General features: G+C 42.6%; 1 protein-coding gene across 1 annotated transcript in view; it reads right to left on the bottom strand.

The window, feature by feature from the left end:
* Positions 1–22049, bottom strand: part of LOC124036372 (sodium- and chloride-dependent GABA transporter ine-like) — a 52819-nt gene that overhangs the window by 28026 nt on the left and 2744 nt on the right. The window contains exons 2-6 of the mRNA XM_046350877.1: positions 19293–19427; positions 1968–2178; positions 1598–1730; positions 1016–1150; positions 674–777 (exon numbers count right to left, since the gene is read on the bottom strand). Coding sequence (XP_046206833.1) covers positions 674–777; positions 1016–1150; positions 1598–1730; positions 1968–2178; positions 19293–19427 — 718 coding nt within the window. The remainder of the gene's footprint in view (positions 1–673; positions 778–1015; positions 1151–1597; positions 1731–1967; positions 2179–19292; positions 19428–22049) is intronic.

Here is a 22049-nt window from a genome sequence, read left to right as displayed (position 1 = left end):
GATAAAAGGGTCTGCAGCTTACCATGAGGTATTCTATATCAGTGAAGCAAAAGCTTGAGTAACTACAGAAACTGGCCAGAGTCACAAAGCAAGGGACAATCCACGTGCTTGGTTGCTTCTGAGGAGTAACCAGGCCCTTGTTTAGAAACCATTGCCACAGCTTTACACCTTTGTTGAAGCAAAGTATTCTCAATTCGCATAGACCATCTGCAAAACACCCCCTCACAACACCCCCATCGCACACACTATGTCTATTTAGCTGTTGTCACAGAAATAAGAGAGAACAAAAGAACTGATTTGAACTAGATTTTCAAAAAGGAGGCGCAGAAGTGCCTCCCTTTGAAGAATGTATGAAGGGGGACCAGTACGAAGAAAATATGAAAATGTATGCACTCACTACTGTAAGTCGCTCTGGATAAGAGCATCTGCTAAATAACCTAAATGTACATTTAGTTTTAATAATTGACAACTATTACATGCCCTCTCTTGATTGACAGATATTTTGATGTACAAAGCATGTTGGGTCTTATTGAGAAGACACAGTTAACTGCTCTTAGTTACCATGAGACAGTTATTTTTTAACTATAGAATTACACTGTGTATCTGCAGATAAATCATGTGATGACAAAAGACAAAGTGGTCCTATAGTGGTACAGGAGACTGTATCTCTAACCTGAGGATGTTATTGTTGAACTTGTTGTAACTGGCCATGGAGATCATGGTACCAAATCCTATTCCAATGGAGTTGAATACCTGGGCTGCAGCGTTAACCCACACCTGCAGTAAGGCAGAGATAAGCGGATAAAAGTGAGCAATGCACACAATGTTTTTACTCATACTGTAAAACAAGAACACAAATACACTTCTGTGCAGTTTCCTAGGCACAGATGAAGCCTAATCTTGGACTAGAAACCTTTTTCAATTAATCCTTTTTTTTGTCCCAGACTAGGCATAATGTGTGTCCGGGAAACTGTCCATTAAATATTCATTCATCCTCTAATACAGTATGTCACACCTGAACATCAAGCAGCTTGCTCCACTTAGGCTTCAGGAAGTAAAGCATCCCATTCTTGGCTCCAGGAAGCTGGACATTATTGATGAGCAAGACAAACAGCATGAAGTATGGGAACGTGGCGGTGAAATAAACAACCTAAAGCACAGAGTGAGAAGAGTAAAAATACTCCGTAAGTATAACATGATTTTAAATGCATTGTAGATCAAAACATACGCCGTGTTAGCGGTATGAAGCAACAGAGGTGGAACAAATTCTGTCTCCTCTAAATACCAGGAGGAGAAACATGATATGACACCCATTTGTTCTCCTCCAACACCCACCAACAATGTAGACCCAAAGGCAATGGAAAACCTTCAGATTTAAATAATGATTCCCCACCGATGAGGCAGCCTGAGAGCATACACAAGTTATAAATGTATACATTTAAGAACAAATAGTATCTAGTGAATGCAACCATTTAAAATTAAACAGTAATATCTATACATTTCTGTGAGCCAATACCACAAATAACTGACACTAAACAATCTACTGTTCTAAAGAGGAATATCCATAAGTAGTTGCGGGAAGAGAATGCACTCTGACCTTGCCAGTGGATTTGACACCTTTGAAGATGCACAAGTAGACAATGACCCAGGCCAGGATAAGGAGTCCAAACAGCTCCCAGCGTAGTCCTCCTGCCTCCTCAATACCATTGGTTATCTCCAGAAGCCTGTGACTGAGAGAGGAAGTAAGGGTCAGGATGGGAAACAAAGCTAAAGAAACCTTCATATTCATACTGTTATCCTTCAATAATACAAGAACCCTGACTTTACAGTCATCTGGATGGGACCTCTGTTTTGTGATAAAACAAGCTATAACAATAACCACAACAGTCCTGAGCCCTACCCATGCCAGTGACTTCTAGACCCTACATCAATAAAAATGGGATTCATTGAAGAAGATTGATGCTTACTCAAAGTATTGCTGACTGGCCGAATGCAAGTGGGTGGTGTTGCCAGGGAAACCGATGGAGCAGTTACCGACAGCATTCCAGGTGTTGTTGCAGGACTGCCAGGGGAAGGTGGCTCGGAATGAGTTGAAGAAGTAGTAGAGCGCCCAGCACATGAGAACGTTGTAGTAGGTGCAGAGCACAAAGGAGATCACGACTGTGGCAATGCCCACACCTGTAGAACAACAGGTAGGGCAAAAGGGAAAAGTCAGAACTTTCCTACAGTGGTGATGCCCCAGCAGCAGTAGCTACTTTCTCCTCTGGTGTCTTGTGTGTGGGCCTCCTTCGGACGTGTACTGTATGTAGATCTATAAAGGTAAGCATGGGTAAACTACAATGGTAGTGCTCCCATTACCAATTAGCTGTGGACAAAGATTCATGCATGTTCCTAAAATCCAACAAACACTTTCCAGGAAAGCTCAAGAAGAAGTCCTTTGAGCTTCCTCAAATTAAACAAATAATGTTCCGGTACCAACAGGACTGACCGGTTCAAAATCGGTGTGTTTGGAAGGCAAAATTGGCCAGGCATGTACACAGATAGAGATCTACCCTTGCCCTCCCACTTGCCAAGTTCCTTTTTGGGTGGTGGCATAAAAAAAAATTTGTGGACAGTTTGTCATTGATGTTCTGAACCAACTGACCGCAAGTCACCACCCACCAGCCAGTCCCTTGGTTGCACCTGTTGGTCTGCCCTGGAGCTTGCACACCAAATCGGTTGCTTTTTCCCGGTCTGCCCACAGAGATTGTGTGTACATTATCCAAACATGAATGTCTTGAGATGCATGAGTATGTGTATCAAATTACCTTTTTTTAAATATCAACGGTATTAAAAAGATGGGTCCGCACTCAAAAATATTAATTAAAAAATATATATTTTCACTGCATCAGGGATAGCGTACACCCGTTTCGGCTCTGCAGCCTTCTGCTGAATTCACAGGTTTTGCACACCAAACAAACTTCTGAGAGCGCACTGGTACTCTTTTGAATACTGTTTCAACAGTACTGCCACAGAAGCTGCAGCATAACATTTAATTAACATCATCAATATTTAGGTCTGGTTGGCTGATACGAGCAACAGAGACCGGTAAAAAGACAGAGGAGCGGCTGCTTCTACAGACCCAACCCCATCCTTTCTTTAGTTGGGAGTTGCACATGTTTATCAGCAGCAGCACCTGAGACAGTCGACTCTAGCTAACCATCATATGCTAAAATATCCAGACAGGCCACTAACTAGCCAGCCATATCAAGAGTTAGAAGATTATGAATATTATACAGTTATTTAGATAATTATTTTACGGATTGTGATTTATTGAGCCAGCTTGCTAGCAGATTTACATCAATCATCAACGATCAGCTGACAGCCCACCCACTTTTTCCAATATCAATGATGTCTTTAGGAGGCAACTAGCTTTCTTACAATTTGTGATGAGTGTGTTGTTGCAGAAATAAAATAGGCCTATGCTTTTATTTATTTATTGCACCTGCCCCCTGAAACGTCTGTGCACGGCCCTGACATTGGCCATAACCGGGTCACAACTAAATAGGCCAGCAGTTTGTCATTTTGAATAAATCCACTATTTTATGGGAACTAAAGAAGAGTCATATGGACATCCATATCTGTGGATATAATGAGTTGGGATTTCATTTGCGACACAGTCAAACAACATGACAAAATTGATCAAATTTAGAAAAAAACAAAACAGGCATACATCGTTTCAGTTGTTCATTTTTTAGCTTTTTGTTGGTTTCTTTTATAATTGTTGAGGGAAAAAAACAACGTTTTTTTTTCTAGTAGCGTACACAATGACTCCAGTATTAGAACAACGTCCGTGGCATGATTAGACCTTGTGATAAGAGTAGTCCAGGTTTACTACCCGAAATTGGGTCCTCTGCTGTGCTGGGTCAAGTGTCTCTCAGTTGGACACTGAATAACCAAACGTTGTGCAATTTCTCATACGAAAACATCACGGAGAGCTGGAATTAACTGTGTCAGCCAGCCGATTTAGAATTATCAACAAGTTAATCTTATAATTGCATTAGTCAGAAACAGTGACGTGTTTCTCTAAATAGTTTTGATTTAAAAAGTTTAGTCCTTCGCTCCTAGAATATGTAGCGAGGCTCCAACAGTTTAGCAGCTGTGTAATGACTGTCTACTGTTCATAAAGCATTCCACTGGACTATGTACATTAATGTACTCTGACAGAAGAACTGTGTCTTGACAAACAAATCCCTGAGAGGTCAGGTCATGTTTGATGCCTCACAAAATAATCTCAAATGCTTCATGCTCCAAACTTTAAAAAAATACATTGAGTGTACAAAACCAGGTGAATCCAGGTGAAAGTTATGATCTCTTATTGATGTCATCTGTTAAATCCACTTCAAATCAGTGTAGATGAAGGGGAGGAGGCAGGTTGGGACATGGATTGTGTATGTGTGCCAATCAAAGGGTAAATGGGTAAGACAAAAGATTTAAGTGCCTTTGAACGGGGTATGGTATTAGGTGCCAGGCACAACGGGTTGAGTGTGTCAAGAACTGCAACGCTGCTTGGTTTCACACGCAACAGTTTCCCGTGTGTATCAGGAATGGTCCACCCCTCAAAGGACATGCAGCCAACTTGATACACCTGTGGGAAGCAATGGAGTCAACATGGGCCAGCATCCCTGTGAAACTCTTTCGATACCTTTTAGAGTCCATGCCCCGACAAATTGAGGCTGTTCTGAGGGCAAAAGGGGGTGCAACTCAATATTAGGAAGGTGTTCCTACTGTTTTGTACACTCAGTGTATATTGGCATTGTTCGCAGAGAAAGAATAATGGAATGCTGTGGACAATATGGAGGGTGGGTCGACTAGAAAACACCTCTCAACCCAATATAACCCTACGGACCTCCAGGATCAGTTGGAACTACTGCACACCATAAGCCTCCTTTCCTTTCATCCATCCTAGTTTGTGCTTTCCCTTCACACCACTAATTAAGGGGATGGTCTGCTCTATTGGCTTGTCAAACACACCCAGAGTGGCGTAATGTTGTTTGCGTTCTCCCTGTCAAAGCGAGTTTAATAACAACCCAGGGCTGCAATACTGCCCACGAGGGAGTAGTACAACAAAAATTCTTACTGTAAGAATTATTTTGTCAGGTAATTACTAAGAAAAAGCAAATAAAAGCGAATATAAAGCTATTTTTTTTTTTTACCCCTTTTTCTCCCCAATTTCGTGATATATCTTGTCTCATCGTTACAACTCCCGTACAACTCCCGTACGGCCTCCTGATCCCCATAGGAGTAAACATCCCCCACTCAAACCCTCTGACGAATTAGAAGACACATCTCAGGGACACCAGGATGCCAAACAGACAATCAGCCAAAACACTACATACAAGGCCGCTCAAAATATAAAACAAATCAAAGTTTGTCTTTTTAATAATATATATATATTTATTTTATAAATATGCCCCTAAACCAGAAGGTTTTTTGGAGGAATAAAGCATTTTGCATAAGAAGAGCCGTCAGCTCAGTTTTAGCTGAAACGGAAGAAAACCATCAGACGTAGTTGTATAGAATGTGAGCTTGGTGTATGATAAAATTCATCAATGCCATGTGGAATGGGATTTGTAATAGAATCACATTAGGAATTAATAGGAATGTGCTGCATTCTGTATCCAAGCTCAACCCCCAAAATCACCTTACAAATCACATTACAAATACAACCCACAGATAAAGATACAATGGTGGGTCATGAGGGGAATAGGAGAGGATTTTACCATGATACATTCATATACTATTAAGTAATTACACTGTAGGACATCAGTCCCGTGTTTAAATTGTTTTTATTTAACAGAGGAGCGATGTGTATCACAGTGTGGCATAGTAATATCAATCACAAAAAATATACAGAAAGAACTACCTGCTTTTGTCCCCTGCTTAGCACAGAGCCATTACCAGTCTGAAATGAGCGATAAATCAAGGGACGGAACCATACGTTTTGACCGGGTAGACTATCTCTGTCTTTGAGGAGATAAAAACTACGGAGAAAAGTCTTCAGTTAGAACAGGTGACCTTATTGATTCAACCCCAAGAGTCAATGGATGTTGATGGCTGGGCTCTTGTACATTGGAGGGAGCATTACGTGACTGCTAGTGTTCTGTAGTCAGAGGCCATTCAGTGTTCAAAAGGAATTTGAGTTTTTTTTTTTATTAAAAAGAATTATTGAGTATGAATGAAACAAAATACAACTCACTATTTAGAAAGTTTAATACTTAAGTGTGCCTCCTGGACTGCAGAACAAGATCCAGGAAGAAAGTTTGAAATCTTTAACTTAGATGGAAAATAGTGCCCTGCAGCGGACACTAGAAAGAGAACATACTATGCTCTCATCTCATGTGATAAGTAAAACACTGAAGACATTTGTTTAGAGCCACTCATCCTGAGCTAATTAGATGTGTTAAGGGTGGGGAGGGTTCTAAGAGGTGCTCATGAAAACAATGTGAATTTCGATCAAGAGAAATATTGTGGATATCAAGAACATATGCTGAATCACCCATGCTTGATTCCAAATTTAGATTTGAATTGGCTGCTGTTATTCAGAATGTACTACATTTCACTCCTTGAGTAATTTGAACATGTGTGCGCGTCAGCTCAAAAACAAAAGCCCCCACTGATTAAATTTCAATCAAAATAACCCTTCCAGAAAAGCAGGGCCAAATAATTGGAGACTAATTGAGGTACTAAAATTGACATTGTACAAGGTCTCAGCCAACAACAAATCTGAAATAATTTGGTTTTGTGACAGACAGATTTGTATATTCAATAAAATATCAATCACACTCAATACAATGCACATAATTGATTAAACAAGCAGACAGGCGGTTCTCAGGATAATGTGCTCCTATTATCACAGTCCAGCAAAATGACAAATGAGTGCTTTCAGAGTCACAAGATCAAGTACACATCCCTGTGATTCAAAAAGGCCAAACCATAATGAACAAATAAAACACTTATTTGAATGATTTGTCATGAAGCAAGTGTAATTGTTACAATGTTCAAAACAGAAATCCACTGCTTTCTTGGTGTGCACAAACTGACTTCTAACCTGGCCATCTGTGGAGATATGGGTTGGGAACTAGATTATGTGTGGTTAGGCAAAAATTGACATGGAACAGACTGATGAATATGCAAGTGTTCCCAGCCCACCCCCTTGGGTTATCACACATACACTACATACCAAAAGTATGTGGACACCTGCTCATCAAACATCCATTCCCAAATATGTGCATTAATATAGAGTTGGTCCCCACTTTGATACTATAAAAGTCTCCACTCTTCTGGGAAGGCTTCCCACTAGATGTTGGAATATTGCTGCAGGGACTTGTTTCCATTCAGCTACAAGAGCATTAGTGAGGTCTGACACTGATGTTGGGCGATTACGCCTGGCTCGCAGTCGCCGTTCCAATACATCCAAAAGGTGTTCGATGGGGTTGAGGTCAGGGCTCTGTGCAGGCCAGTCAAGTTCTTCCACACCAATCTCGACAAACCATTTCTGTATGGACCTCACTTTGTGCATAGGGGCATCGTCATGCTGAAACAGGAAAGGGCCTTTCCCAAACTGTTGCTACAAAGTTTGAAGCACAGAATCATCTAGAACGTCATTGTATGCTATAGCATTAAGATTTCCCTTCAATGGCACTAAGGGGCCTAGCACGAACCATTATACCTCTTCCACCGAAACCGCCAAACCCAGATTTGTCCATTGGACTGCCAGATGGTGATGAAGCTCCCGACGAACCCTTCTTGTGCGGACGTTGCTTCCAGAGACATTTTGGAACTCGGTAGTGAGAGTGTTGCAACCAAGGACCGACGATTTTTACATGCTACGCGCTTCAGCACTCTGCAGTCCCTTTCTGTGAGCTTGTGTGGCCTACCACTCCACAGCTGAGCCGTTGTTGCTCATAAATATTTCCACTTCATAATAACAGCACTTACAGTTGACCGAAGCAGCTCTAGCAGGGCAGAAATTTGATGAACTGACTTGTTGGAAAGTTGGCATCCTCTGACTGTGCCACATTGAAATCCACCGAGCTCTTCAGTAAGGCCATTCTACTGACAATGTTAGTATATGGAGATTGCATGGCTATATGCTTGATTTTATACACCTGTCAACAACGGGTCCACAAAAGGGGTGTCCATATACTTTGGTGTATATATAGTGTAGATGTGACTCCCTTCCTAGAGGAGGTTGGCTGGTTTGATCTGATATCTTAGTTTTATTACCTTCGGTTTGGTCAACAATTTGATTTTGAATACAAACAAGTCAGAACTGGTATAAAATGGAATGAAGGTCTGTTGTTCGCCCTCTTATCCTGTAAACTGTTCATGGAGGAAGGTTGTATGATCAATTCTCATTTCCTAGACTTCTAGGCCACAGGCCTAGTAGACATCTCTTTGTACATTCTTTGCTATGTTAAATGTCAGTATTGCTCTGTATCTTAAGCTTTATGCCTTTGTGAATCCATTCATTCTACAACATTATTAAATAATACTTGCGTTTTGCATTCCTTCTCATGACCATTCCTTGATCTTAGTCAGCTAAAAACGCACAATACTTGAATGCACATGGTTTTACTATAATCACATCAAATTGTATGTCACATGCTTCGTTAACAACAGGTATAGACTAACAGTGAAATGCTTACTCACGGGCCTCTCCCAACAGTGCAGAAATAAAGGACAAATAGTAGAACAAATTAATATCAAATGGAGTCAGTCAGGTCTATCAATTGTAGATTGTTAAATATTATTGATCACTACACTAACAAGTGGGCTACACATTGTTACTGCATGCATGGTATAGTGTAAATACTCATGAGTGGGAGTTGACTGCATTCATTTTCTAATCTTTTATTCTGTGAAGTCCAAACCCAGTAGGCTATCCATCCAATGCATAATGTGTAAATAACTGATGTCAACAAAAGGTGTAGCATATTTTTAAGACCCAATTTTGAGTCGTGTCGGAGTACGATTACTTGCACAGTAATAATTTGATATTAAAACAGATTGTCAGTAGGCAGATTATGCAAAAGTCACGTATATACCTTAACTCTGCTTAACTTAAAAATTGGCGTAAAGTCAAAATGTAAGAATACGCCAATTAAAAACACCTGGTTCTGAGCAAACTTTCAAATAATTAGACACCTTACAATAGGCGTTACAGCTATTTGATCTGCGCATGTGCTAGCACCAGCCGAGCGAACCTCCCTCTTTAGCGCGAGTGAAGTGCGTTCAGCACAACTGAATGCCCTCCAAGTATTCACACCCCTAGACTTTTTCCACATTTTGTTGTGTTACAACCTGAATTTAAAATAGATTAAATTGAGATGTTTTTGTCACTGGTCTACACACAATACGGCATAATGTGAAAATGGAATTAAGTTTTGCAAATTTTATTCAAATGAAAAGCTGAAATGAGTCAAGTATTCAACCCCTTTGTTAAGGCAAAAGCCTAAATAAGATCAGGAGTAAAACTGTGCTTACCAAGTCACATAAGTTGCAGGGACTCACTGTGTGCAATAGTTTAGTTCAACAAGATATTTGAATGACTACCTCATCTCTATAACCCACACATACAGATAATTGTAAGGTCACTCAGTCGAGCAGTGAATTTCAACCACAGATTCAACCACAAAAGACCAGGGAGGTTTTCCAATGCCTCACAAAGAAGGGCCTCGTCCAGCTGTATTGGATGTTCCAAATTGTGTCCAGTGCTGGTTTGACATTTGAGCAGAAAAAGGAGTCACTTTTATTGCAGCTACAACGTGACAAAGAACTGGAAAGGTTGAAGCAGGATACGGAACAAGCTAAACTGCGGTTGCAACATCAGCGGTTAGAACTTGTCAGAGAAGGCAAGCTTTTAGGTGAAATTTCTTTTGAGAAAGACTATTCAAGCTCCCCAATGTGACACTCTTCCCTTGGTCGTTCTCCGCCTTTTGATGTTGCTATTAATCTCCAGTTGTTGCCCAAAATCTTTTTGAAAAGGATCCTGATCTATTTTTGACTCTCTGGCTTGGCCTGATGCAGACCGTACTTTGATGCTACAGTGTGTTTTGACCGGTAAGGCTCACTCATCTCTTAGCGCTACAGATAGTGCCGATTACGTAAAAGGTTGCTGTCCTGCATGCTTACGAGTTGGTCCCTGAAGCGTATAGATAGCGTTTCAGAACGTTGCAGAAAGGTGAAAAACAGTCCCGAGTTGAGTTATCAATTCAATCGTTGATGTACTCGTCATGATGCAAGTAACATCTGTAATTATTGTCAAGGTGAAGGGCACTGGAAGAACGAATGTCCTATCCTTGGTAAAAAGGCCAGTAGATTGGCCAGCAGAAATGTAAAACCTGTTGCATTAGCTGGGCCTGTCCCTCATGTTAATCCTGTTGCGCAAGCTCAAGAATTGTCCAAACCTTTTAGTACTGATTATTCGCCGTTTATTTCACTATTGGGAAGTGATGTGCAAGTGCCCGTAAAGATTCTGCGAGACACTGGTGCCTCAATCGTTTGTTTTGGAGACTGTTCAGCCTTTTTCTATGGAGACAGATACAGGAACCAGTGTCCTGATTCAAGGGATAGGTTTGAATACATTGTCTGTACCCTTACACAAAGTCAAACTTATATCTGACCTAGCGCATGGTGTGTTTCCCTTTTTTTTTCCCCGTTGACAGTGTTCATGTGATTTTGGGTAATAACTTAGCCGGTAGTCGTGTCTCCTCTGGTGGTTTCTTATACCCATCCCATGTAGGGATTATTGATGAAAACGTACAGAGATTCCCGGAGGTATTCTCTGCATGCGCCGTGACTCGTGCTATGAGCCGTGCTGACACTACGGTCAAAACTAATCTTACACAACACATTGCCGAACAGTTTGATAATCCGTTAAATGATTTACCTTTGCTTATGTCCTGTAGTGATCTTGTGATGGAGTAGTCCACTGATCCTACCTTAAAAAGGTTTATTTGATCAAGTACATCCGGTTGAGGTGGTAAGGAGTGCTGCCCAAGGTTACTACATTCAAGATCAGTTGTTGGTGAGGAAATGAACGCCTCACAGCAAAGGTTTTGTGAGTGACACTATTGTTCCTTCGAAGCTTTGAGATCTAGTTTTGAAAACGTCTCATGACGTTTCTGGTCACTTAGGTTTTACTAAGCCCTATGATTGAATTTTGTGGCCTCGTCAGCTGACTGGGAAGCCTAATCAGATATTAAGGCCAGTCCCGCTACAACCTATTCCTGTTACAGGCCAGCCATTTGAGCATTTGATTCTTTATGGTGTTGGACCCTTACCCTATTCTAAAGCTGGTAGCACCTACATGTTAACTGTGATGTGTCAGACTACAAGACATCCTGCAGCCTATCCACTTCACAACATTACCTCTAAGTCTGTTGTGAAGGCTTGTCACAGTTCATCTCAATTTCTTGAACACCTAAGGTGATTTAGAGCGATCAGGGTTCCAACTTCACTTCGCACATATTTGCACAAGTCTTGCGACAATTGCGTTTAAAACATAATCAGGCCAGTGCTTATCATGCGCAGAGTCAAGGGGGCCTTGAGCGTTTTTAATCAGACTTTGAAGTCAATGCTACGTGCGTACTGCACTGAATTAGAACGTGACCGGGAAGAGGGGTTACCCTGGTTGCTACTTGCTGTTAAAGAAGTATCACAAGAGAGCACTGGGTTCAGTCCGAATGACCTTGTTTTGGGGCATACTGTGTGGTCCCCTTGCTGTATTAAAAGGGATTGGAAGGTGGTTGAGCCTCCCCAAAATGTTTTGTCATATGTTAGCAGTTTCAGACACAGGTTGTATGTAGCTTGTGAAATTACTAAAGAAAAACAAGCATCCTCTCAGGTGAGGCTGAAAAGGTTGTTTGACCCGCGAGCTGTGCTCGTTTCTCTTCTGAATTTGCTAAATCAGAACTGTGTGCTAAAACTGACGTGGTTAGTCCTGTTCTTTTGGTGGAATCAGTTATAATAATAATAATAATAATAATAAATGCCATTTAGCAGACGCTTTTATCCAAAGCGACTTACAGTCATGTGTGCATACATGTTGATCTGAGGTCAACCACACACACCACATCAAATCAAATTTTATTTGTCACATACACATGGTTAGCAGATGTTAATGCGAGTGTAGCGAAATGCTTGTGCTTCTAGTTCCGACAATGCAGTGATAACCAACAAGTAATTAACTAACTAACTAACAATTCCAAAACTACTGTCTTATACACAGTGTAAGGGGATAAAGAATATGTACATAAGGATATATGAATGAGTGATGGTACAGAGCAGCATACAGTAAATGGTATCGAGTACAGTATATACATATGAGATGAGTATGTAGACAAAGTAAACAAAGTGGCATAGTTAATGTGGCTAGTGATACATGTATTACATAAGGATGCAGTCGATGATGTAGAGTACAGTATATACGTATGCATATGAGATGAATAATGTAGGGTAAGTAACATTATATAAGGTAGCATTGTTTAAAGTGGCTAGTGATATATTTAAATAATTTCCCATCAATTAACATTATTAGAGTGGCTGGAGTTGGGTCAGTGTCAATGACAGTGTGTTGGCAGCAGCCACTCAATGTTAGTGGTGGCTGTTTAACAGTCTGATGGCCTTGAGATAGAAGCTGTTTTTCAGTCTCTCGGTCCCAGCTTTGATGCACCTGTACTGACCTCGCCTTCTGGATGATAGCGGGGTGAACAGGCAGTGGCTCGGGTGGTTGTTGTCCTTGATGATCTTTATGGCCTTCCTGTGACATCGGGTGGTGTAGGTGTCCTGGAGGGCAGGTAGTTTGCCCCCGGTGATGCGTTGTGTAGACCTCACTACCCTCTGGAGAGCCTTACGGTTGAGGGCGGAGCAGTTGCCGTACCAGGCGGTGATACAGCCCGCCAGGATGCTCTCGATTGTGCATCTGTAGAGGTTTGTGAGTACTTTTGGTGACAAGCCAAATTTCTTCAGCCTCCTGAGGTTAAAGAGGCGCTGCTGCGCCTTCACGACGCTGTCAGTGTGAGTGGACCAATTCAGTTTGTCTGTGATGTGTATGCCGAGGAACTTAAAACTTGCTACCCTCTCCACTACTGTTCCATCGATGTGGATAGGGGGGTGTTCCCTCTGCTGTTTCCTGAAGTCCACAATCATCTCCTTAGTTTTGTTGACATTGAGTTTGAGGTTATTTTCCTGACACCACACTCAGAGGGCCCTCACCTCCTCCCTGTAGGCAGTCTCGTCGTTGTTGGTAATCAAGCCTACCACTGTTGTGTCGTCCGCAAACTTGATGATTGAGTTGGAGGCGTGCGTGGCCACAGAGTCGTGGGTGAACAGGGAGTACAGGAGAGGGCTCAGAACGCACCCTTGTGGGGCCCCCGTGTTGAGGATCAGCGGGGAGGAGATGTTGCCTACCCTCACCACCTGGGGGCGGCCCGTCAGGAAGTCCAGTACCCAGTTGCACAGGGCGGGGTCAAGACCCAGGGTCTCGAGCTTGATGACGAGCTTGGAGGGTACTATGGTGTTGAATGCCGAGCTGTAGTCGATGAACAGCATTCTCACATAGGTATTCCTCTTGTCCAGGTGGGTTAGGGCAGTGTGCAGTCTGGTTGAGATTGCATCGTCTGTGGACCTATTTGGGCGGTAAGCAAATTGGAGTGGGTCTAGGGTGTCAGGTAGGGTGGAGGTGTTATGGTCCTTGACTAGTCTCTCAAAGCACTTCATGATGATGGAAGTGAGTGCTACGGGGCGGTAGTCGTTTAGCTCAGTTACCTTAGCTTTCTTGGGAACAGGAACAATGGTGGCCCTCTTGAAGCATGTGGGAACAGCAGACTAGTATAGGGATTGATTGAATATGTCCGTAAACACACCGGCCAGCTGGTCTGCGCATGCTATGAGGGCGCGGCTGGGGATGCCGTCTGGGCCTGCAGCCTTGCGAGGGTTAAAACGTTTAAATGTCTTACTCACCTCGGCTGCAGTGAAGGAGAGACCACATGTTTTCGTTGCAGGCCGTGTCAGTGGCACTGTATTGTCCTCAAAGCGGGCAAAAAAAGTTATTTAGTCTGCCTGGGAGCAAGACATCCTGGTCCGTGACTGGGCTGGGTTTCTTCTTGTAGTCCGTGATTAACTGTAGACCCTGCCACATGCCTCTTGTGTCTGAGCCGTTGAATTGAGATTCTACTTTGTCTCTGTACTGACGCTTAGCTTGTTTAATAGCCTTGCGGAGGGAATAGCTGCACTGTTTGTATTCGGTCATGTTGCCAGACACCTTGCCCTGATTAAAAGCAGTGGTTCGCGCTTTCAGTTTCACGCGAATGCTGCCATCAATCCACGGTTTCTGGTTAGGGAATGTTTTTATCGTTGCTATGGGAACGACATCTTCAACGCAAGTTCTAATGAACTCGCACACCGAATCAGTGTATTTGTCAATATTTTTATCTGACGCAATACGAAACATGTCCCAGTCCACGTGATGGAAGCAGTCTTGGAGTGTGGAGTCCGCTTGGTCGGACCAGCGTTGGACAGACCTCAGCGTGGGAGCCTCTTGTTTTAGTTTCTGCCTGTAGGCAGGGATCAACAAAATGGAGTCGTGGTCAGCTTTTCCGAAAGGGGGGCGGGGCAGGGCCTTATATGCGTCGCGGAAGTTAGAGTAACAATGATCCAAGGTTTTACCACCCCTGGTTGCGCAATCGATATGCTGATAAAATTTAGGGAGTCTTGTTTTCAGATTAGCTTTGTTAAAATCCCCAGCTACAATGAATGTAGCCTCCGGATAAATGGTTTCCAGTTTGCAAAGAGTTAAATAAAGTTCGTTCAGAGCCATCGATGTGTCTGCTTGGGGGGGGATATATACGGCTGTGATTATAATCGAAGAGAATTCTCTTGGAAGATAATGCGGTCTACATTTGATTGTGAGGAATTCTAAATCAGGTGAACAGAAGGATTTGAGTTCCTGTATGTTTCTTTCATCACACCATGTCTCGTTAGTCATGAGGCATACGCCCCCGCCACTCGTCTTACCAGAAAGATGTTTGTTTCTGTCGGCGCGATGCGTGGAGAAACCCGTTGGCTGCACCGCATCGGATAGAGTCTTCCCAGTAAGCCATGTTTCCGTGAAGCAGAGAACATTGCAGTCTCTGATGTCCCTCTGGAATGCTACCCTTGCCCGGATTTCATCAACCTTGTTGTCAAGAAACTGGACATTGGCAAGAAGAATGCTGGGGAGTGGTGCGCGATGTGCCCTTGTCCGGAGTCTGACCAGAAGACCGCTACGTTTCCCTCTTTTTCTGAGTCGTTTTTTTGGGTCACTGCATGCGATCCATTCCGTTGTCCTGTTTGTAAGGCAGAACACAGGATCCGCGTCGCGGAAAACATATTCTTGGTCGTACTGATGGCGAGTTGACGCTGATCTTATATTCAGTAGTTCTTCTCGACTGTATGTAATGAAACCTAAGATGACCTGGGGTACTAATGTAAGAAATAACACGTAAAAAAAAAAACATTCCCCACAGTGTGATGGTGAGGGGTGCCAGGCCCTGATGGTATTTTGCAGGGTAGGTTGATGAATTCAGAGTCCCTTGCAAACTTTTTGTTGTTGGGTTTGTTGGGTCACATGTCTGATGATTGTCAAGCAGAGTTAACTGATTTGATCACTGAGTTTGTCTGTTTGCTGACACCTTCTCGTACACATTTGGTAGTGCATGATATTGTTGGGATTGTTGTCCCCATTAAACAACGTTTTTATTGTGTCTCATTGGAGAAGCTACGTCACTTGGACTCAGGGATTGAGTACATGCTAGTTAATGATATCGCTGTACCATCATTCTCCAGTAAGGCCTCCCCGTGTCTCTTGGTGAGCAAGCCAGATGGTTCTCTTAGATTTTGCACTGACTACCGTAAGGTTAGTGTGACAAAACCGGACTGTTACCCACTCCCACGGATGGAAGATTGTGTTGATCAGGTTGGTGCTGCCCGGTTTGTCAGCAAGTTTGATTTGCTGAAGGGTTACTGGCAGGTGCCTTTGTCATCAAAAGCTTGTGAAATATCTGCTTTTATTTCTCCTTCAGGTCTTTTCTCCTATACAGACATGAGTCATACGCAAAGCTCCTGCTACGTTTCAGCGTCTTATGAATAGGGTGATCTCTGGCCTTGAAGGCTGTGCTATTTATCTAGATGATGTGGTTGTTTATAGTGACACTTGGGAGCGACATCTGGTGCGGATACGGACTCTGAGCGTTTGGCTGAGGCCTGTCTCACTGGGAACTTAGCCAAATGTGATATTCCCCAGGCAACAGTGATCTACCTCGGCAGAGTGGTCGGGCAGGGTCTTGTTCTCCTGGTGCGGGCTAAAGTGGCCGCTATCGATCGGTTTCCACCACCAAGAAGGAGCTGCAACGCTTCCTAGGTATGGCTGGGTATTTTGCTGCAACTGCTCCACAGTTGTAGCACCTCTGATCTATTGAAGAGGGCTGATTTCATCTGGTCTTCCTGCTGTCAGAGTGCTTTTGAAAATGTGAAACTCCCTCTTAGCTCTGACCCTGTGTTGGCTGCCCCACGATTGGAACAGCCTTTCAGCCTATATGTGGATGCCAGTAATGTGGAGGCAGGTGCCGTGTTGCTTCAAGCAGATGAAGGAGGTGTTGAACATCATGTTAGCTGTTAAACTTTCAGGAGAAATGGCTATCAGTTGAATTATTCAGTGGGGAGAGGGAGGCCCTTGCCTTAATCTGGGTGTTGCAGCATTTTGAGGTATATGTGGGGTTGGGTGTGGTCCCTATTGTGGTTTACACTGACCACAACACCCTTACTTTCCTGCACACCATGCTTTGCCTAAATCGCAGGATTATGCTCTGATGTTTGTTTCTGCAGGCGTTCCATTTGGACGTACGACATGTAAAAGGTGTAGATAACGTGGTGGCTGATGCGCTTTCCCATGCACCACTTTAGTCAATCTTTGGAGACCTTTGTTGCGTTTGTTTTTCTTTTCGGTTGTTGGTCTGTACAGAGTTTATTTTGTCCTTCCCGTTGCTCTGGCTTCTGCTCTCCTGTCACCCGGTCTCCATTTCTTTCTCTTAAATTGTTGCTTACGGGTACCGTGGTGTCGGAGGTTGGATGGGGGGGGGTCAATTTGGTTGGATTCGTGTCATAGGCACCTGGTGGGCCTCTTACCTTTATGGTATGTATAGTATTGTGTCTGAACCTTTATTATTTATGGTTTTTGATCAGTTGTAATTGTGGGTTTTGTTTTCGGGGTTTCGTTACTCCCCGATTTTTATGGGAGGGGGTGTTACGCCCCCCTCACGCTCCCTGCCACCAGTTCTGTGTTTCTGCTTTTATTTGCAGATTGGGGACAGGTGGAGCTGATTGGGTTGTTAAGGTGACAAGTTGCACCTGAGTTTGGGATCAACTAGGAGATAAAAGTTCCTGGTGCCCAGTCGTGGCTCTCTCTACACAAGCACCATTTTGCTTTGTGATCTGGTTGATTATGTTTTTTGATTAGGTGTACCCTTCAACACTTACACACATGTTACCTTCATCCATGCATCTCCCTTACATCCCTCACGTGCCTACTTTCACACATCACAGGTTAGTTTTCCTTTGTAGTTTTATACTTGGTTAGTTATTTATTAATAAATATTTTTTTACTCCTTAACTGCCAACGTGTGGACTCCCTTGTTTGTCACCATCTATTGGTAGATGGGTAAAGATGTAAAAGACACTGAATATCCCTTTGAGCATGGTGAAGTTATTGATTGCACTTTGGATGGTGCATCAATACACTCAGTCACTAAAAAGATACAGGCATCCTTCTTAACTCAGTTGCCGGAGAGTAAAGAAACTGCTCATGAGGCCAATGGTGTGACTTTAAAACAGCTACATAGTTTCTCATATCTCAGCCATTAAACTGAGGGGGAGGGGGGGGGGGGGTCAACAACATTGTAGTTACTCTACAACACTAACCTAATTGACAGAGTGAAAAGGAAGCCTGTACAGAATACAAATATTCCAAAACATGCATCCTGTTTGCAACAAGGCACAAGTATTACTGCAAAAAAGTGGCAAAGCAATTCACTTTTTGTCCTGAATACAAAGTGTTACGTTTGGGGTAAATCCAATAAAACACATTACTGAATATCACTCTACCCATTTTCAACAATAGTAGTGGCTGCATCATGTTATTGGTATGCTTGTAATCGTTAAGGACTGGGGAATTTTTCAGGATAAAAATAAATAAACGGAAAGGAGCTAAGAACAAACAAACTCTTAGAGGAAAACCTGGTTCAGTCTGCTTTCCACCAGACACTGGGAGATGAATTCACCTTTCAGTAGGACAATAACCTAAAACCTAATGCCAAATCTACACTGGAGTTGCTTACCAAGAAGACAGTGAATGTCCCAAGTGGCCGAGTTACAGTTTTGACCTAAATCCTCTTGAAAATCTATAACAAGACCTGAAAATGGTTGTCTAGCAATGATCAATAACCAATTTGACAGAGCTTGAAAATTTTTGAAAATAAAAAAATGGACAAATGTTGGAAAGCTCTTTGATATTTCTGTATTTCATTTTCAATACATTTGCAAAAATGTCCAACATGTTTTCACTTTGTCATTATGGGGTATTGTGTGTAGATTGATGAAGGAAAAAAATGATTGAATTAATTTTTAATAGCACAACAAAATGTGGAATTAAGTCAAGGGATAGGAATACTTTCTGAAGGCACCGTATGAATCTTAGAAGTAGTTTTCACATACAAACTTTACATGTCTGAACTCAGAATCAAATATGCTTCCAAAAATAACATGGTCTCTGTGGTAGAACATTTATTCTGCATTTATCAGAGTGCCATCAGGTAGCTTGATTTCAGATGTGTCCGTGTAAACAGGATTATTAGGGAAATCAGTGTAATCAAACTATTTTATTAAATCTGACCAGACTATAATCTCATTACCGGGTGCATGTAACCATGCGCAATGTTGAGTGACACCGGAACCTGATAAGACAGTTTATTTATCCCTTCCCCTTTTGAACAGTGGCAAACTGAGCCTCCATGTGTTAATCCCTTTACCTCTGCCAAGTAGGCCTATTGTTTGTATGCACTTATTAAAACACCATTGCCTCTTTGCTGGACTGTTCCACGTTGACTAAAAACAAACAGGAAATGGTAGCTAAATGCTTAATAAAACCAGCCTGTGGCTGTTCTTGCACATAATGTGAGGCCTTGGTAAACAATAGGACTGTGGATATCACTCACCTTTGAACAAGGGGCAGATTTTGGCTAGAGCGTGCACTGGTCCCAGTCGGGTATACTGCCCAATGGCAAACTCCATGAAGAGCAGAGGGATTCCACACAGAAACAGCATGAGAAAGTAAGGAATGAGGAAGGCACCTAAAAGAAGGAAGTGAAGGACACAAATAGATTAGTAATATAAGAACAGTAAAATCCAATTCTTGATTGATTTGTGAGTCATTACAGACGACCGGGAATCTGTTCCACGGTTGTGACTAGACGAAGAACAGCTACGACCGGAAGTTACTTTTTGTAGCAGGTTAGGAGAGTATTTGAGCTAACCCTAACCCTTTCCCTAACCTTCACCTAATTCTCCTAACCTGCTGCTTAAGTTCTAAGATGCTACGAAAGTCACTCCCGGTCTCGTAGACAAAACCTGTTCTGCAGGCGCTAGTTAGAAAAATGTACCAAAAGTGATCATTAGTTTAGAGAAGACAAAGGACCAGGCTAGGAATCATATCAGATGACAGTAAATACACTATACAGTGCTTTCAGAAAGTGCTCACACCCCTTGATTTTTTCCACATTTTGTTACATTTTATAGCCTTATTCTAAAATTGATTTAACTGTTTATTCCTCCAGAGATGTTAGATCAGGTTAAAGTCTGTGCTCTGGCTGGGCCACTCAAGGACATTCAGACGTGTCCCAAAACCACTCCTGCGTTGTCTTGGCTGTGTGCTTAGGGTCATTGTCCTGTTAGAAGGTGAACATTCAACCCAGTCTAAGGTCCTGAGTGCTCTGGAGCAGGTTTGCATCAAGAATCTCTCTGTACTTTGCTCTGTTCATCTTTGCCTCGATACGGACTAGTCTCCCAGTCCCTGCCGCTGACAAATATCCCCACAGCATGATGCTGCCACCAACATGCCAAAGAGTTCAATTTTGGTTTCATCAGACCAGAGAATTTTGTTTCTCGTGGTCTGAGAGCCTTTAGGTGCCTTTTGGCAAACTCCAAGTGGGCTGTCATGTGCCTTTTACTGAGGAGTGGCTTCTGTCTGGCCACTACCATAAAGGCCTGATTGGTGTAGTGCTGCAGAGATTGTTGTCCTTTCGGGAGGTTCTTCCATATGACAACTAGCTAAACACTAAGAAGGATGAAAAGAAAACACATGGTGTCTTACTATAATGACAGTGTCTAATTTCCCTATGTTACAACTAGGATAGTCATTACAGCAGTATACTTGTTTCAAGCCCTCCGGTGAGGGAATGAGATACAGGCTCCTCATTGTAATTTTGACGGGTGTGATCTGATTTTGAAGTCGCAGACAGGGCTACCTCATCACGAGCCCGACTCCTGTCCGCTACATTCAACCCCCTTTGACCTCCTCTGAACACTGGTCTCACGTGGGAGAAATCCCCATCTTGACCATTAGACCAAGAGGGCTCCCTCATCAAGAGACCCTCATGTCTGCTACATAATCTGGGATGTGAATGAATGACAGAGGAATTTAGTGCCTGCTAATTTAGTGCCTGAGCAAACCAGTGTGACGCGTCTCAAGGTAGCACCTTTCTGTTATACAGTGAGGTCCGTGGCAAGGTTTATAAACACAAAGACACCATCCCTGAACTTTGACTTTGGGGTTAGGGAAGCTATTGGAAACCCCATGGCAAGGCAGAAGAGGGCAACGCATGCTGAACGTGGAACGAAAGAGCTCCGTTTGATTTTGAGAGGGTTTTCTTGAAAATAAATTGTAGCCTACGTTGCTACCATGACAAAGACCAAAGCCGGTGGGAGTCCCATGTCAAGTGTTATGGTTGCAGCGTCACCTATTAAGGCCTATTGTTTTAGGGTGTTGCTTTTGGCCACCAAGTGCTAAGTCAGTATCTAGATCATGTATGTGAAATGCTTGATCGTGTGTGTGATGTTAACACAGTTCCAGTAAGTATCAGAGTGGGTGATTAACAATAACATGGTCTTAAATATATCTAAAATGATAAGCAATATATTTGGTTCAAAACATTTTCTAAGACCGAAACCTCAACTGGAGTTGTGTATAAAGGGTGAGACCAGTTATCATGGTTAAGCCATATTGACAACGTTGTTGTGAAGATGAGGAGGAGTATGTCTGTTATAAAAAGATATTCTGCGTTTGACACAAATCAACTGTACTAGTTGTTCAGGCTCTGGTCTTGTCCCATCTTGATTACTGTCCGGTAATATGGACAAGTGCAGCAAAGAAAGATCTAGCAAAAATGTAGCTGGCTCAAAACAGAGCAGCACGCCTTGCCCTTAACTGCACATACAGAACTAACATTAACATGCATGCCAGTCTTTCATTTTTGAGGGTTTATGAGAGATTAACTGATTCCCTTGTAGTTTGCATAATCAAATAACATTCAGCTCAGACACACAAACAGGGGTCTCTTCACAATCCCCAAGTTCAAAATGAATTCACGACAACGTACAGTTCTATACACGGCCATGTTAGCATGGAACTCCCTTCCATCTCCAATTACTCAAGCAAACAACAAAATTACCATTAAAAACGAGTAAACAACATTTAATGGAATGGTGGGGACAGTGAAGGGACACGCACACACACACATTACACAGAATTTGTGGTACTGTATGTCCTATTTTTTCTTGTTGTATATCATTGCATTTGACATTTCTGTGACTCTCCTTGTCTATCAGTGTAGCTGTGTTTTGTTACTTGTCATGTTTGTGTGGACCCCAGGATGCTGCTGCTTCGGCACAAGATAACGGGGATCGAATAAACTATA

Source organism: Oncorhynchus gorbuscha, linkage group LG05, assembly GCF_021184085.1.
Source record: "Oncorhynchus gorbuscha isolate QuinsamMale2020 ecotype Even-year linkage group LG05, OgorEven_v1.0, whole genome shotgun sequence".
NCBI classification, from domain to species: domain Eukaryota; kingdom Metazoa; phylum Chordata; class Actinopteri; order Salmoniformes; family Salmonidae; genus Oncorhynchus; species Oncorhynchus gorbuscha.
The sequence above is the reverse complement of the archived record's forward strand: the minus strand, read 5'-3'. Positions and strand labels throughout refer to the sequence as shown.